Here is a 15,622-nt window from a genome sequence, read left to right as displayed (position 1 = left end):
TTTCTAGACAGAGTCAGATCTAGATGCTAGCCTGTAGTTAACCACAGAGGCCCGCTTACCACCTGCAACACCACCAGTACTGATATTAGAGGAGGTGTAAACAGTGACAGTCCTGCTAGAGTTGCTGCTTGTGGTTTGGTATCAGCATGACGAGAGCACAAGTTTAGTTGTCAATTTAGCATTCAATGATAGCTGGGTTTGTGTGTGTTTGTGTGTGCAGAGAGGGAGTGGATGAAATTATATGATTGCTTGTTTTTTATAAAGCCTCGTGTGGGTAGGCAAAAACCAAATGCTGTTTACAGGCAGTCAAAAGAGTCTTTCATGGAACATTACTAAGAAGAAAGAAGGCTTTTGTAAGAATCATGTACAGTCTGACCAGGGACGGAGTGGGGGTTAACAAGATTAAGATCGATTTTGATTTCAGTTTAAGTTTTTCAATTTACATTTGAGCCCTTTAATCTCTGCAAATTTCTATAAAGTTTTACGTATTGCACTTGACACAAGTGATACAGCAAGACATTTTGTAGCAAATGTAGATAAAGCAAATTAATGGGGAAGCAAACCAGATTTGTTTTCATGAACTTGAAATCCTTGTGATTTTCTGGATCCAAAAATTTTATGAAAAGCTCAAACAGTTTCTCAGTCTGCTTTTTTTTTAGGCACGTAGAAATTGTTGTCTTCCTCTATATACATTCATCTATAGGTGCAGCTATAGTATAACAAGTCAGGGACTACAAAAAACAAATTGGCCTTGCATGTTGGCCACATTTTGGCCAAATTTGCCCAACTAACTGAGATCATACTTTGAGAAAGGTTAGAGACAATGTGACAGTGTTATTTTGATTGAAGTCCTGGATTTAGGATATACACCATGAAGCCAGGAGATCTGGAGAGAAGTATCTGTGTTGTAATTAATTTCCCCTAGCTAAAATCCCAGTGATAATTTGGGGAAGAATTATTTATAGACTGTATTGGTATTAAAACTATTTACAAAGCTAAATGAAATCTAACAATATCAAACAAAAGAAACACCCAAACCTAAAGATCACGTAAAAATAAATAAATAAATAAATAAAAAAGTAACAACTACCCCTTGGCGAGCAGTTTATTATACTCAGATGATTGGTAACCAAAACAAACAATCAAACAAAAGAGTGCAATGCATAATTGATAGCAGAAATTACACTTTAAGGAGTATCAAATAAATTAATCTCATGTAGCTCCTAACACACAACCACAACAGATTGTATAACATTGTAAAACAGGTCTCAGGGCAGATCTACAGTCAGCAGAATAAAAACAAAGCCAATAATGTAAACATTTATTCTTTTCAATTTCTAACAGTATTTTAACACACCAAAATCTGGTCTAGAGACAGTTCTGAGCTACATTAAAGATCTAACGATCCTACAACACTGTACACAACTCCATCTGCTGATGACTTTAATTTTGACTGATTAATTGTCAGATTTATCCACTCTGATGAGTGCATACCAGATGAAGTGATCAGAAAAATGACAGCTATGATTGCTGATCCATAAATGACATATTTAATCACTTCAGCTTCAAATGTAATCACTCGCATCATTAATCCAACCCAGAAGACGGCTTCACACAGTGACAGGAAATGATCAGCTAGAAAGGCAAGTACAAAAATAGACTTTCATTTAGTTCAAGCTAGCTTTAAAATTGCTGTTTTATGGAAAACATTCCATGCCAGAAAACAAACAAACAAACAAAAAAAAAACAATCATACTGGTGGAATAAGGTAAAATGAAATATTTGCACAAACAATATTGCTTTTCATTTATGACATGCCAACAACATACCACACTGAAAAGAAAAACCTTGAGTGCATTGTTCTTACATCATTTAGTCTATTTAATGAAAAACACATGCTGAAATTTGTCACAGAAGTGGATATGATCCACCTTTAAAAGCAATCCATGCCACTGCACTGCAGCTCACTGTGCAATTCCACTTAAGATAGAAAAGCAATGACCTGGTGAAAAATGTTTAAGACACTACACAAATTATATTGTTTTTCATTAGCGACATGGAAAATGATACACATTGAGTAAATCATTTATTACAAAGCAATTGTCAGGGTATTGCATTTTTAAAGAATTAAATACTGACTTGTGTTGGAAATGAATGCAATGTAATTCACATTGCATGCACTCACTTTTAAGGGTTTGCATGTAGATCCTGCTGTAGCCCCCAAGTGTGGTGTAGGACTGTGATTGGACAAACTGATAATTGCATTTCATTGTAGCATGACTTCCACCCAGTGATGGAAGTAAAAGGAATAACAACAAGGAATAAAATTTGCTTCTGACATGAAGTGAGCATTTCCATTAAAAGCAATACCCTGCTGACTGTTTTTCACGTAAGAGATCAAACAGCATAAGAGCAATGCATGTTACAGTGAAAACCAATACTGTTTGTTTATTATGTTTCACATTATTTTACTAGTGTGATTGCTTTCCACTCTGGCACAGAATCTTCTGAATACAGAAAAAATGAATAGGTCAGTGGTGTTTAGTTACATTTACATTACATTTATGGCATTTGGTAGATGTCCTTATCCAGAACAATTTCATTCATTTGAGGGTTAAGGCCTTGCTCAAGGGCCCACCACTGGCAACTTGGCAGTGCTTTGATTTAATCTTATGACCTTCTGATCAGCAGTCCAACATCTTGGACTACTGCTACTACAATTTAATTGGACATCAAATTGCATGAAAAGCTCCAAAAAAGCTCCAGTGCAGCGCTTAATCGTTTCCAAACAAACAATGCACTTATTGGACAGATACATCCACATCAGGGACAAGTTTCAGAGTGCACTGAGCTTCTAAATACAAGTTCAACCTCACAATTCACATTTTTCCATCCATCCATCCATTTTCTCATCCTACTGGGTCACAGGGAACCTGGCGCCTATCCCAGGGAGCTTCTGGCACAAGGCGTGGTACACCCGGGATGGGGTGCCAATCCATCGCAAGGCACAATCACATACACACGCCCATTCATACGCTATGGACACTTTGGACATACCAATCAGCCTACCATGCATGTATCTGGAATGGGGTAGGAAACCCGAGTACCCGGAGGAAACCCCCACGGCACGGGGAGAACATGCAAACAGGGCCACAGCGGGAATGGAACCCCCAACCACAAGTCACTGTGTACTCAAAGCACATTTTTATTACTACTTAATCTTACAAAATTACATTATGCTTACAAACTTACATTTAGGCTTGTGTATGCTTATGAAATGCCATAAATTTCATAAAATACACTTATTACTTGATACTTCTTTTCAAATACATTTCTTGCATTTTTATAGTGTGTTATAAACCATAATAATGCACAGTAGTGTATTTAAGTACACTATATACCAACCCTATATATCATTTAATTTTAACATTTATTTAAATTTTCCTACATTTGTAATTGCCCTAAATTTAAAATGAATGCTATTTGTTGTAATGTAAAAGTTGTGCAAGTATTGGACCTTTCCCTCAATTAAATGACATGACATGAGTAATTGCGAAACTGTAAAAAACAATTAGAAGAACTTTGAGAACTTGGCTGGCTTCACGTGACTCAAAGGATGCACATATTAGCCTTAACCCTCCTTGGTTAGTAGCTGTAGTCTGATAGTGATGAGCTGGCTGGTGGGTAGGAATTAGCATGAGACAAAAATTGCCGAGAAATTGCTATTATTACATTTTTGTCCTTGCAAATAAGTCCCAGAAGACTAATTAATTAATGCAAGAACCTTGGGGGAACTTTGTGCAGGGTTAGTCCATCCATGGGGTCAGGGCCCTGATTTTGCAACGTGCTGCTAAAAGACTTGGATATTTGAGAGAAATGCAGAGTGTGTAACTGTAACATTAAAGCGCTAGCTAGGGTGACCATATGTCCTCTTTTTCCGACATTAAGTGCCGGGCCAGGATTACAAAATTTTAGAAAATGTCCGAGATTCGGCTTTAGGTTCATTATGATGTGTTTATGGTCTAATACTGCATCATGTGTGTGCATGTTTGCATTGCTTTAACACCTCTCTTTAATTCCTGACTTATTGCACACCAATTGGTCAATTATAAAAGGCTTGCAGCAACAATTGGCCAAATTCCTGTCTCTCAACCATTAGCCTACTGTCAGCAAACGCGCAAAGGTTGCTTGACAATAGCAGCAAATGACAGCTGTCCTGAGTCAAAACAATGTCCATGGCCATAATATGGTCAACAGAATATGGTTACCATAAGTTAGCTATTGTTACAAATGCAGACTAAAATCTAGTGTGTACAGTTTAACCCCTAAAGTCTTTGTTTAAATCTTTTATAATTATGTGAGTGATAAATGGTCATGGGATAACTAAGCCTACATTCACACTGTCAAGCAACAGGTAACGTTTCACTCTTTATGTAAGGTTCCCTGATTTTCCCAGACCCATCCTATTGTGCAAGTTGCTTGTTGGCCTCCAAAAACTCAACTCTCACTACCTGTCTTTAGTCCCTTTTCAACTGCAATTGGAGCTCACAGTTGAGTTTAAATACAATAGAAAATACATTTATGCATTTGTGACACAGTGATATGTATATATTTTGGCTACTTCTGTCCCATGTCAGAACCTAGGCAGTGCACACACACAAGTAACAATGATATCAGTCGCCACAGACACCCACAGGAGACAAACTGCGAGTGACCTCATCTTTCACAATAAGACCTTCTAAATTTAATTAATTTCCTGCTCTGTTATTTCGGGATCTGTCACTAAGGTGTACACCATGTATCTTGCTAGTGTTACAGAGATATGCCAACACCTATTGAACCTGTTAGCTGGTTTGAAAATAGTTTTGAAATTAATAACTTATATTGTATATACAGACTCAGTGGCTGGTTTTGTTATTTTGCGGGTAAATTTCATGTTTCTGCACAACAAGGCAATATTTGATCCTGATAGAGGAAAACACATGAAGAGTGTGTTTGTGTGTGTGTGTGTGAGAGAGAGAGAGAGAGAGAGAGAGAGAGAGAGAAAGAGAGAAGGTGAATAAGATGATTTAAAGAATAGGATGGAAAGGGGGAGGGATGCAGCTAGGCAAGTATGTGAGTCAGAGAAACCTTTTTCCATATCATCTTCCCACATGTGCTATTTTTACAGTCTCACCTACACACACACACACACACACACACACACACACACACACACACACACACACACACACACACACACACACACACCCGTGAGCGTACACGCATGCATGCACACACGCACACACATGTAAGACATCTTCATGCCACCCAGTTGCTTTCTCAAAGTTAGCAATGCCTTGTGCTGGGCACGCTGTAAATCTGGATAGTTCATTTAACTAAAAAAAAATTGAGGAAACCTTACCTTACCTTACTTTATTTACCTTAAAAATTTTAAGTTGATAAATCAATTTTTTAAGCCAAATACACTTAAATATAACAAAAAATTAACTCAAACTTGTTATATTTAAGTGTATTTGGCTTAAAGAAATTGAGTTATCAACTTAAAAATTTTGACGTAATTAGTTTCCTCATATTTTTTTGAGTTAAATGAACTTATGCGGTTTTACAGTGCATCAGTGTCTGAAATTCAAATCTTTCTAAACTGAAAACCAAAACCTGCCAAAAATGATGTGATTCCACTGCAGTGGTTACACACATGCTGTATACAAATATCTTTTGTATACAAAAATCTGACCTTTTGTTGTTTAAAGTAATGTAAACAGCATTGTTATAAACTTTGAATATAAAATTAATATTTATTCATTTATTGTTTATTCCAGTCTAATAGGGAAAGACATGATATTTATTAGGGAATGACTTGGCTGTTCAAATTTACAGTGATTATAAATCTAATATTGTCAACACAGAATCAAAATATAGTAGTATCTTTTACCCCTCTACCCCGGAACAAGATTTCTAATCTTTAATACAATTTCTCAGACATACTGTACACACTCACCACTATATAATACCTGAACCAAACACTGTTGCCCTGCTATACTAACCATATACATATCTGCCTAACACTTCTAAACATTGGTTGGCCCCTCATATACCTGTATACAGTGGGGAAAATAAGTATTGAACGTGTCAACACTTTTTTCAGTAAATATATTTCCAATAAGGTTATTCACATGAAATTTTCACCAGACATCAGTATTAACCCAAGAAATAGGGAAATATAAAGAATTTACAACATTAAAGTCCATAAATAAAGTCATTTGTAATAAAGTGGAATGACAAAGGAGAAAAGTATTGAACACTCAAAGAATAAGCAGTTCTCCAAGGCAAGGTAAGGCAAGAAACCAGCTGAAATCCATAAGTAATTATACCTCCTATCTATGCAAATTAATATCAGCTGGGTTAGGAAATTAATGCTCTATAAAAAGGCTTTTCGCTACCAAGGTGTCACACAAGAAACCTCTCATGACGGGTAAAAGCAAAGAGTTCTCCCAAGACCTTCGCAAACTTATTGTTGTGAAACATATTGATGTAATCGGATACAGACATATTGGAAAACTTCTGAATCTTCCACTAAGCACGATTGAGGCCATTATCTGCAAGTGGAAGCAACATCACTCCATCATCAACCGGCCATGCACAGGAGCTCCTCGCAAGATTTCTGACCAGGGAGTCAGAGGAATAGTCAAAAGAGTAGCGCAAGAGCCAAGGACCTCTCAGAAAGAATTCCAGAAACACTTGGAGGCAGCAGGTACCATCATCACAGAGAAAACAATAGGCAATGCACTCCACTGCTGATGCTCACCCAGCAAGACTCCATTACTAAAGAAAAGGCATGTCGAAGCTTGTTTAAATTTTGCTACAACTCATTTGGACAAGCCTATGAAATTCTGGGAGAATGTAGTCCGGTCAGACGAGAGCAAAATTTAACTTTTTGGCTGTCATACTACATGCCATGTTTGGAGAAGAAATGGCACTGCACATCACCCTAAAAACACTATACCAACAGTGAAGCTTGGAGGTGGAAGCATCATGGTGTGGGGCTGTTTTTCATCGCATGGTACTGGCAGACTTCATATAATTGAAGGAACGATTAATGGAGCCCTTTACCGGGAGATTCTTGAGAAGAATCTGCTGCCATCCACCAGGATGATGAAGATGAGACGTGGGTGGACCTTCCAGCAGGACAACGATCCAAAGCATACTGCAAAGGAAGCTCTCAATTGATTTCACGGAAAAAAAAAACAAGGTGTTAGAATGGTCCAGTCAATCACCTGACTTGAATCCAATTCAACAAGATTTAAAGACAATATGTTTAGAAGAATGGGCCAAAATCACACCTGAATACTATGGCCAATTAATTTCTTCATACAGGAAGCATCTTGAAGCTGTCATTACAAACAAAGGCTTCTCCACTAAGTATTAAATAAATTTCAGTTAGCGTGTTCAATACTTTTGTTCCTGTGCCATTCCTCTTTATTACACATAACTTTATTTATGGACTATAGTGTTTGGATTTATTTATATGTGTGGATTTCTTGAGGTAATACCAAAGTCTGGTGAAAATTTCATGTGAATAGCCTCATTGGAAATATATTTACTGAAAAAAATTTTGACACATTCAAAACTTATTTCCCCCACTGTATATTCAATTCAATTCAGTTCAAATGTTTTTGTATAGCACTTTTAACAATAGAAATGGTCACAAAGCAGCTTTACTTTTTTAATCCATGCATAGTTTAATATTCATGAGGAGATAATGTATAAATGTAAATGAACATGTAAATTTATATTTGGATCCCAGAGGTGGCAGTGGCAAAGGAAAACTTCCTGAGATGGCATGAGGAAGAAACCGTGAGAGGAAGCAAATTCAAAATGGAGCCCATTCTCTTCTGGGTGATACCATTACCATAAGCCATTACTTTTCTACAGTTATACACTATATAATCAAACAGATTTATGTGTTGAAAGGATGTTCAGTAGTTCAGTTGTTCACCAGTCTTTATGATTACAGCAGCAGTTTTTACAGTGGATATAAAAAGACTACACACATGTAAAATGGCAGGCTTTTGTGATGTAAAAACTGAAACCAAGATAAACAATTTCAGATATTTTTTTTCTGTACTCATTGGTCATTTTATCAGGTACACATATCATATGCCATGACCATGTCCATGTCACTGCTGTGCTGAGTCGATTACTTGAATAATACAGTATGTCATTGTGCGTGGTGCTGGTGCCAGTGTTTCAGGTGCAACAGCATTGCTGTGTACACTTTGTTGGACATGCCCAGTAGATGTACTGTTTGAAACATTTCTGTGTTGTCTGTGTCCTCTAGCCCTTCAACATTAGTTACTTTTTTGTAGAGCTTTGCTTAGATAATCAAATTAGATGCACAACAATATCTGATATTAAAATGCATGAAAAATGGTCTATAAATATGTGTTTATAAATACACCTATGTGGCCTGGCTAGCTATGTGTTCCTTGCCAACATATAGCTAGATTGAAACATTCAAACACATAGCTATGTTGAAAGACAAATGATTGATCTGTAATTTACTGGAAATATATAGATTTGCTGTTTTACCATGTCATAAATAACGCATAAAATCAAGAAAATCTCAATTCAGTTGAATGCTTATTGACCTATTTCTCTGTTATCACTAGAGGCTTTGTCACTCAGTAATGTGATAAACACTTCTATCACTATTCTGATCTGCCTCCACAGACATTTCTAACTATACTTTTCTATACTTAACTATTCTAACTATACTAAAACACTAATCTAGCTATGTTTACCTTACAATCCACAAAGACATAACTGCAAACTAAACACTATTTCAACCGGTCACTTTCCTAACCAAACCCCAGTCCAGTCCGTCACCACTGAATGCCTTAAATAAACACCACCAACACAGAACTAATTGGTATTAGACAATTTGATATGGTTATAAAATTGTTTAATACCGATATATTACATATACTTATGACGCACATATGCATAAATGAACAAATAATAGTCATGTACATATGTTTATAATTCAGTCATTTTCAAGATTACTGAATGTGCTTCAGGTTAAGTGGAGAGAGGTTAATGTTAAATTATGCATTGATTGATTTATGCGCATTTAATGTGCATTAAATTATTGCAATAAGGAGGGGAATAAGGTAGACAGGAAATATAGATCTCTATTAAGGTTTGCTACTAACTATGCAAATATTTTAGTGTGTTTAGTGGAATTTTTGGCATTTGATGTTGATGTTTATTTCAATATACTGTATTTACTTAATGTCCTGTGTTATGCTCCTACCTCAAGAAATAAAATGTTACTTACCTTGTAGTGATGATTTTTAATTAATTTGCTCATACAGAATTTTAGAAAACAGTGGATATGAATTTGGAAAATATGAAAGATTTTCTAAACCATTATTGTTGTTACTGCTGTAGGGAACAAATTATAAAATGTTTATTTATTGTACCATCTTAATATGTAGTCAGTTTTACTGAGTCTACTGTTTTCATACAATACTGGAATAAGTTGATGAAATTGAAATTTGATTTGTTGTATGCTACAGGTATATAACGTTTTAAAGGTGTATCTGAGGATTAAAGTAAAACCATAATTAATGAAAATAGCCTATGTGTCACAAATTACTAAACATGCACTTAAAATGGATTTCAGTCAGTCTTTACTAAAGGCTAAGCTTCTTAAAAATATTAAATAAACATTTTCGTTCAATTTTAGATAATCAGCACATTGCAGACTTCAGAACTGTGTCATGTGTTGAAGGCAAGAAAGGTTAGACAAGACGGAAATTAAAAATAAAAAATAATAATGCACTCTATAAATTGCATCAGTCGCAAAAGACAAATTATTTGGTAATTGATTCTGGTTGTTTGATGTTACACAGCAGATAGATATTCCGGGATCACGGTTTCAGCACGTGGACAGCGACCTGAACGTGCAGGATTCCAGCACGAGATGGCGACGAGATTTGAAACAAACGGTTACTAAAACAATGGCAATAGACTGAACTTTTTTTTCCACATTATACAAAGCTTTTTATATACAGCATGACCAAGTAGGTTAAAGTCATCATTGACCCAATAATATTATATTATGCTATAGGCTATGCCATTTACTTAAACGGTGCGTGCGCAATGAAACTTTGTTTCATTAACATAAAGAGTAAGAATGTGAAAATTCCAAACTATTTCCATTACTACCTGATTGGTGGAAAGCTGTACATGGGGCGCCACGAGCAGCTGGAGCGCTATGTGCAGCGCGGAGGTCAGCACTCCTGCCACGATGGCCCACGTGAGCGGCAGCGGCAGCATGCTGTAGGTAGCGAAGAGCGTAAAGAGCACGTAACCCACGCCGTCTCCCAGCAGCCCGTAGCCAAGTCCCGTGGCCAAGATCTGCGTAGCCATGGCCGCCCACGTAACAACGCCGCTGTACTGCAGGTAGCCGTGAGAGGTCGCGTCCTTGCGCACCACGACGAGCGCACAAATAACCACCTCGACGCCGGCAAAGAAGCCAAGCAGTGCGCCCTTTATCGGGTCCACAGGCGTGGCGCCGAGAGTCAGGTGCAGCACGAGCAGCGTCAGCTTGGTCACCACGTCCAGGACGTTCATCACCGCCACAGATTTGCGCCGCTGACCCAAGAAATAGCGTTGGTACAAGCGCTCGAGTTCACGCGATTTGAACGCGTAACGCAGCGTGGGGAAGATCACGCCCCGGTACGCGCAGCCCCAGCTCACGAAGAAGTCCGAGTTGCTGGGTGCGCAGTCGAGCTGCAGGAAACCCAGGTCACTGCTCGAGCGCTCCGGGAACACTTTCGTGCCGCAGTTGTTGTGCCGCTCGCTCACAGACGTCCTCCCAGCTGACAGTTTGCGCAAGTCTTGTCCTGGTGTCTCATCCGCAGAAGCGGCCTTGGGGTTGTTGTGTTCGTGGATGAATCGCTGCTCGGTGATGTGGCGCACTGCGTTCTGCCACAGCAGCCGCTTCGGTCGTCCGCCGCTGTTATTCGTGGGGGTTTTGTTGATAGTGTACAGCTCATCGCTCTCGCTGGAACACCGGACTTCGGATAATTCCATAGTTCCCGGACCCTATAGCCTACTATTCTCTGTGACTAGCCTATTTATGTGTGCGTATGTAGGTATGCGGATGTGTGTAAGGACTAATTAAACATGTTCAGCGCAGCGAGTGAGGTTTTGACTCCGCAGTGAGTCAAGCGTGCGCCTGGAACAAACAGGCTCATGAGAAAACAATAGCCATGCATGATCAGGGTCTCACCTACAGTGACCTTTGTCCTCGGGCGGTGTCGTTTTCAAAAATCTACCGCTTAGCACAGGAGTCCTCGAAGTCAGAAGGGTTTGCTCGTGGTGGCCCTGCCATGCGGCGGTGACGCTAGTGGATGTGTAGTCCTATAGCGGCGTCCCGTTATTTTCCACCGCTAGACCCAAGTGCATAGGCAAGAATTTGCAAGAGGCGCGGCGCCATTCCGCCTCCCACGCCCCGCATAGAGAGCGCACTCTGTCACTTTACGTTTGCGCGCTTGCGTGGGTGCGTGGCGCCCTGGAAAGTCAAGACAGATCGCTTCTACTGAACGTACCTGCAGCACAAACTCCAGGAATTCTCGGAATCCTCAGCTTAATGCTGAGTGGAGATCTGGTGTCGCCGGCATCTTCAATCGCAATGACGAAAACGTATCAGTGTCGCCAGCGCAGTAACCCCGGGCGACGTGTCAGCCTGCACCTCATTTCGGGGGACTGGACCACCATGCGAGGAGGGAAAACATATAGAAGGCGCAGTACAGCGCGGTCCCCCTTCTTCAAACAGCATACAAGCATAGCATGTAACGCAGCCTCGCGCAGAAAGTCAGCATCAGCACAAGCCAGTCGCGTGCAGAGCTCGACCTGATACAGACACTTCTTCACACTGAAATGACAGCTTGTCAGCGAGAGGGATGTGTGCCTGTGTTTGTCTGTATGAATGTGTATGTGTGTGTGTGTGTCCCGGCTAGTTGAGGCATGGGGCGAGCAGTGTGTCAGCTGAGTAAATATGACGTCACACAGCCCTAGCCTCGTCCGCCCTCCCCGCCCAGCGCGCTCCTTTTGTCTCTCCGCTTTATGCACCGGCAGGCAGACAGCGAACGCGTGCGTGAGTGTATGTGTCAGTAATATTTATTATCCTGCCAGTCTTGCAGCTATTCATGATTAGGTATTTCACAGAATCACAAAACAAACAAACAAACAAAAAACGGTTATTGGTCAACCGTATATAATTATAAGGACTAAAGAGCGATAAAATCACCCCTGATTCTGTATGTGTGAAGACAGACCCGTGTGTTCTTGCGCTGGACAGCTGGAGTGGGTGTTTAAGTCAGGCGGAACTTTGCCGGTGCACTGACTCACCGACTTTTCGTCTTTTTCAGATATTTTAGAGCGCGAGACTCAGACTGCGGCATATCAGAGCTGATCGACGCCTCTCCGGTGACTCATCACGTCCCCCATACGCGCTGCGCCACTTACTTAGCCTATTAATTGTGTGTCTGTCTGTTTGTTTGTTTTTTCCGTTCGTTCTTGTTTAGAGTGAACCAGTTTTGTCCGCTGCCAGTGTAGTATTTCATGCCACGGTGTGATGGTGAGGAAAATTAAACAGAACTGAACATCTTGTGCCGTAATATCACACTGTCTCATTAATACTGCATTAAGCACACACACACACACACACACACACACACACACACACACTTTGCAGGGGTAAATAAATTACAGCTAACCTACACTTTACCATAACCCTAAGGCAGGAAGGTCAAAACTGTTATATATTAACAATATTATAAGGCATTTAGGTACCATAAATATATCCTAATTAAATCCTGTAATTATTACTATTATATAATATTACTTATTATTATACTTTATGTGTCTGTTTTTATGTTGTTTTTTTTTAATGCTTTTATCTGCAGTGTCACTTCCTTCATATGTGTGCACAATGGAAGTAAGTTTCTATTCTGACTGAATTGCTTAAGGTTGTGATTGTTCTTCCTGCACATCCCATGGGACCTGAACACCCAATAAGAAGTGTTACACTTAAGAGTAATTACAACAGCCAGTCAAAATTGCGGAGACTGAAGGTGTTGATAGGAGGGTAAGTGATAATCAGCCCAGTCACTGTTTGGAATCATTGTGTTAAGGCTCTTCACCAGATTCATATAACCATGTTTACATGCTTGTTATAAGTGAAACATGGTTACATTACTTAAAGGCAGCATGATACCATAGATGGTTAATGAGGTTGAGCTTTAGACTCTGAGTTGGCCATTCCAACCAAACTTTACTTGTCAAACAGATGGGCTCACATTTGATGGTAGAATACCTTGGTGTAAAGGAGAGTTCAAGATCAATGACTACAAGGTGTTCAGATTCTGTAGCTGCAAAATAAGCCCAATTTATGACCGCTCTGCAGCTGTGCCTGACAGATGTATTGAGGCATTTTTCATTATACACTTTGTTCAGTTTTCATCAAACATGGTTTTGTGTGACCAAACACCTCCATATTGTCCAAAGGACAGTGGTCCAGAAATCGTATGGTTGCAGCTGTAAACCTAAGCCATGCTGCCATGTTCTTTTTGACAAAAGGGACTTTATCCTCATTACCCTTTCCCAAAGCCAATAGTTGTTCATCATTTTGTCATTAACTTTCACATGTAATATGTTAATCACTGCCTGTAGGTCCATGGATTTAGCTATTGGGTTGCTAATGATTTCTGTGACCATTATACTGCCTGACCTAGCAAGCTGAGATGACCAATCCTAGAAAAACTGTAAACCATCCTGAATGTTCTCTATTTTTTCCTCAAAATTATACTTCTCACTATAGAACAATACATTTCAAATCGCTTGGCCTTCAGAGCTCCCCTGATCAGATGACAGAAGAATAAAAGGTGCCACATTCAGAATGCCCTACCCTTTCATTCAAAATGTCTATGTTTTTCAAAAGACCTTCAAGCAGAATATCAGATTCAACATACAGTTCATCTAGTACACCCTGGACAGGGTGCCATTCCATCACAGGACACACTCACATACACATTCACACACTACGGACACTTTGGACATTCCAATCAGCCTACCATGCATGTCTTTGGACTTTGGGAGGAAACTGGAGTACCCGGAGGAAACCCTCACTGTATGGGGAGAACATGCAAACTACACACACACAGGCTGTGGCAGGAATCGAATCCCTAACCCTGGAGGTGTGAGGCAAATGTGCTAAACACTAAGCCACTGTGTGCCACAACAACAATAAGAATAAAAATAAGACTAACAATAATAATAATAAGTTGCTTTGCCTAGTTTATGCTGTTTGCCAATCCACTGCTTCCTGTTCCTGATTTCACCTTACGATTTGGATTTGTTTGCAAGTTTTCCTAATAAAGCATTTTCTGTACCTGCATTTGCATCCGTCCCTGGTGCCTGACACCAATTTACATGGAGCAAAGTATATGAACTGTGTATTATGAGTCAATACAGTTGGGTCCATAAGCAATTGGACAGTGACATATTTTTCGTAATTATACCTCTGTACACCACCACAATGGATTTGAAATGAAGCAATCAAGCTATGATTGAAGTGTTGACTTTCAACTTTAACTCCACGGGTTGAACAAAAAAGTTGTGTTAACTCTTTAGGGATTGCAGAGTCCCTTCTTTTTCACAGGCTAAAAAGTAATTGGACAAATTAACATAATTATAAATATAATGATTATTTTTAATACGTGGATGAAATTCCTTTGCAGTCTGAGTCTGGAACCTATGAACATCACCAAATGCTGAGTTTCCTCACTTGAGATGCTTTTCCAGGCCTTTACTTTAGCTGCCTTCAGTTGTTGCTTGTTTATGGGTTTTTCTTCCTTCCATTCAAAGCGCTCTCTCTCTCTCTCTCTCTCTCTCTCTCTCTCTCTCTCTCTCTCTCTCTCTCTCTCTCTCTCTCTCTCTCTCTCTCTCTCTCTCTGTGTGTGTGTGTGTGTGTGTGTGTGTGTTCATGTGCATCTTGGCTGTATTCCAAGGCCTTGGGTGAAGTGTGTGAAGTGTATTTGAGGAAAGGAAGTGGGTTTGGAGGTAAGAGGATAACGGTAACAGAGAGGGCTTGATTATCTGATCTCTCCAACTTTTAAATGAAACACAGACATGAAACCCTTGAGAGAGCAAACAGAGGAGAGAGAGAGAGAGAGAGAGAGAGAGAGAGAGAGAGAGAGAGAGAGAGAGAGAGAGATATAACAAGGGAATGGAGGAGATTTGACACTTGTACCTCTATGGGTCCATTTCATATGTCATCTTAATTGGAAGCCCTGCCCATGCACACACACTCAGTGCAGCTGGTTCAAGCTAGTTTATACAACCTATATAGTGGAGCCCAGACAGAGAGAGAGAGAGAGAGAGAGAGAGAGAGAGAGAGAGAGAGAGAGAACAATTCTGCTTTACTAAAATAGCTCTTGAGACATTTGAAGTGCATTAAGACATTAAGGCAAATGGCCTTTTGGTTCTTTTTAGCTTTTACAATACAAGCTTTTGTAAAATACTACTACTACTACTAATAATAATAATA

The 15,622-nt window shown here is 39.5% G+C and overlaps 1 protein-coding gene across 2 annotated transcripts in view; it reads right to left on the bottom strand.

Moving 5' to 3' along the window:
* Window positions 1–12,348, bottom strand: part of adcy8 (adenylate cyclase 8 (brain)) — an 87,368-nt gene extending 75,020 nt beyond the window's left edge. For both annotated transcript variants that reach the window (XM_017495071.3, XM_017495072.3), the window contains exon 1: window positions 10,234–12,348. In XM_017495071.3, the coding sequence (XP_017350560.1) occupies window positions 10,234–11,103 (870 nt within the window). In that variant the 5' untranslated portion in view covers window positions 11,104–12,348. The remainder of the gene's footprint in view (window positions 1–10,233) is intronic.
* Between the last annotated feature and the right edge of the window lie 3,274 nt (window positions 12,349–15,622).

The sequence above is a fragment of the Ictalurus punctatus genome, chromosome 20 (assembly GCF_001660625.3).
Source record: "Ictalurus punctatus breed USDA103 chromosome 20, Coco_2.0, whole genome shotgun sequence".
NCBI lineage: Eukaryota > Metazoa > Chordata > Actinopteri > Siluriformes > Ictaluridae > Ictalurus > Ictalurus punctatus.
The sequence above is the reverse complement of the archived record's forward strand: the minus strand, read 5'-3'. Positions and strand labels throughout refer to the sequence as shown.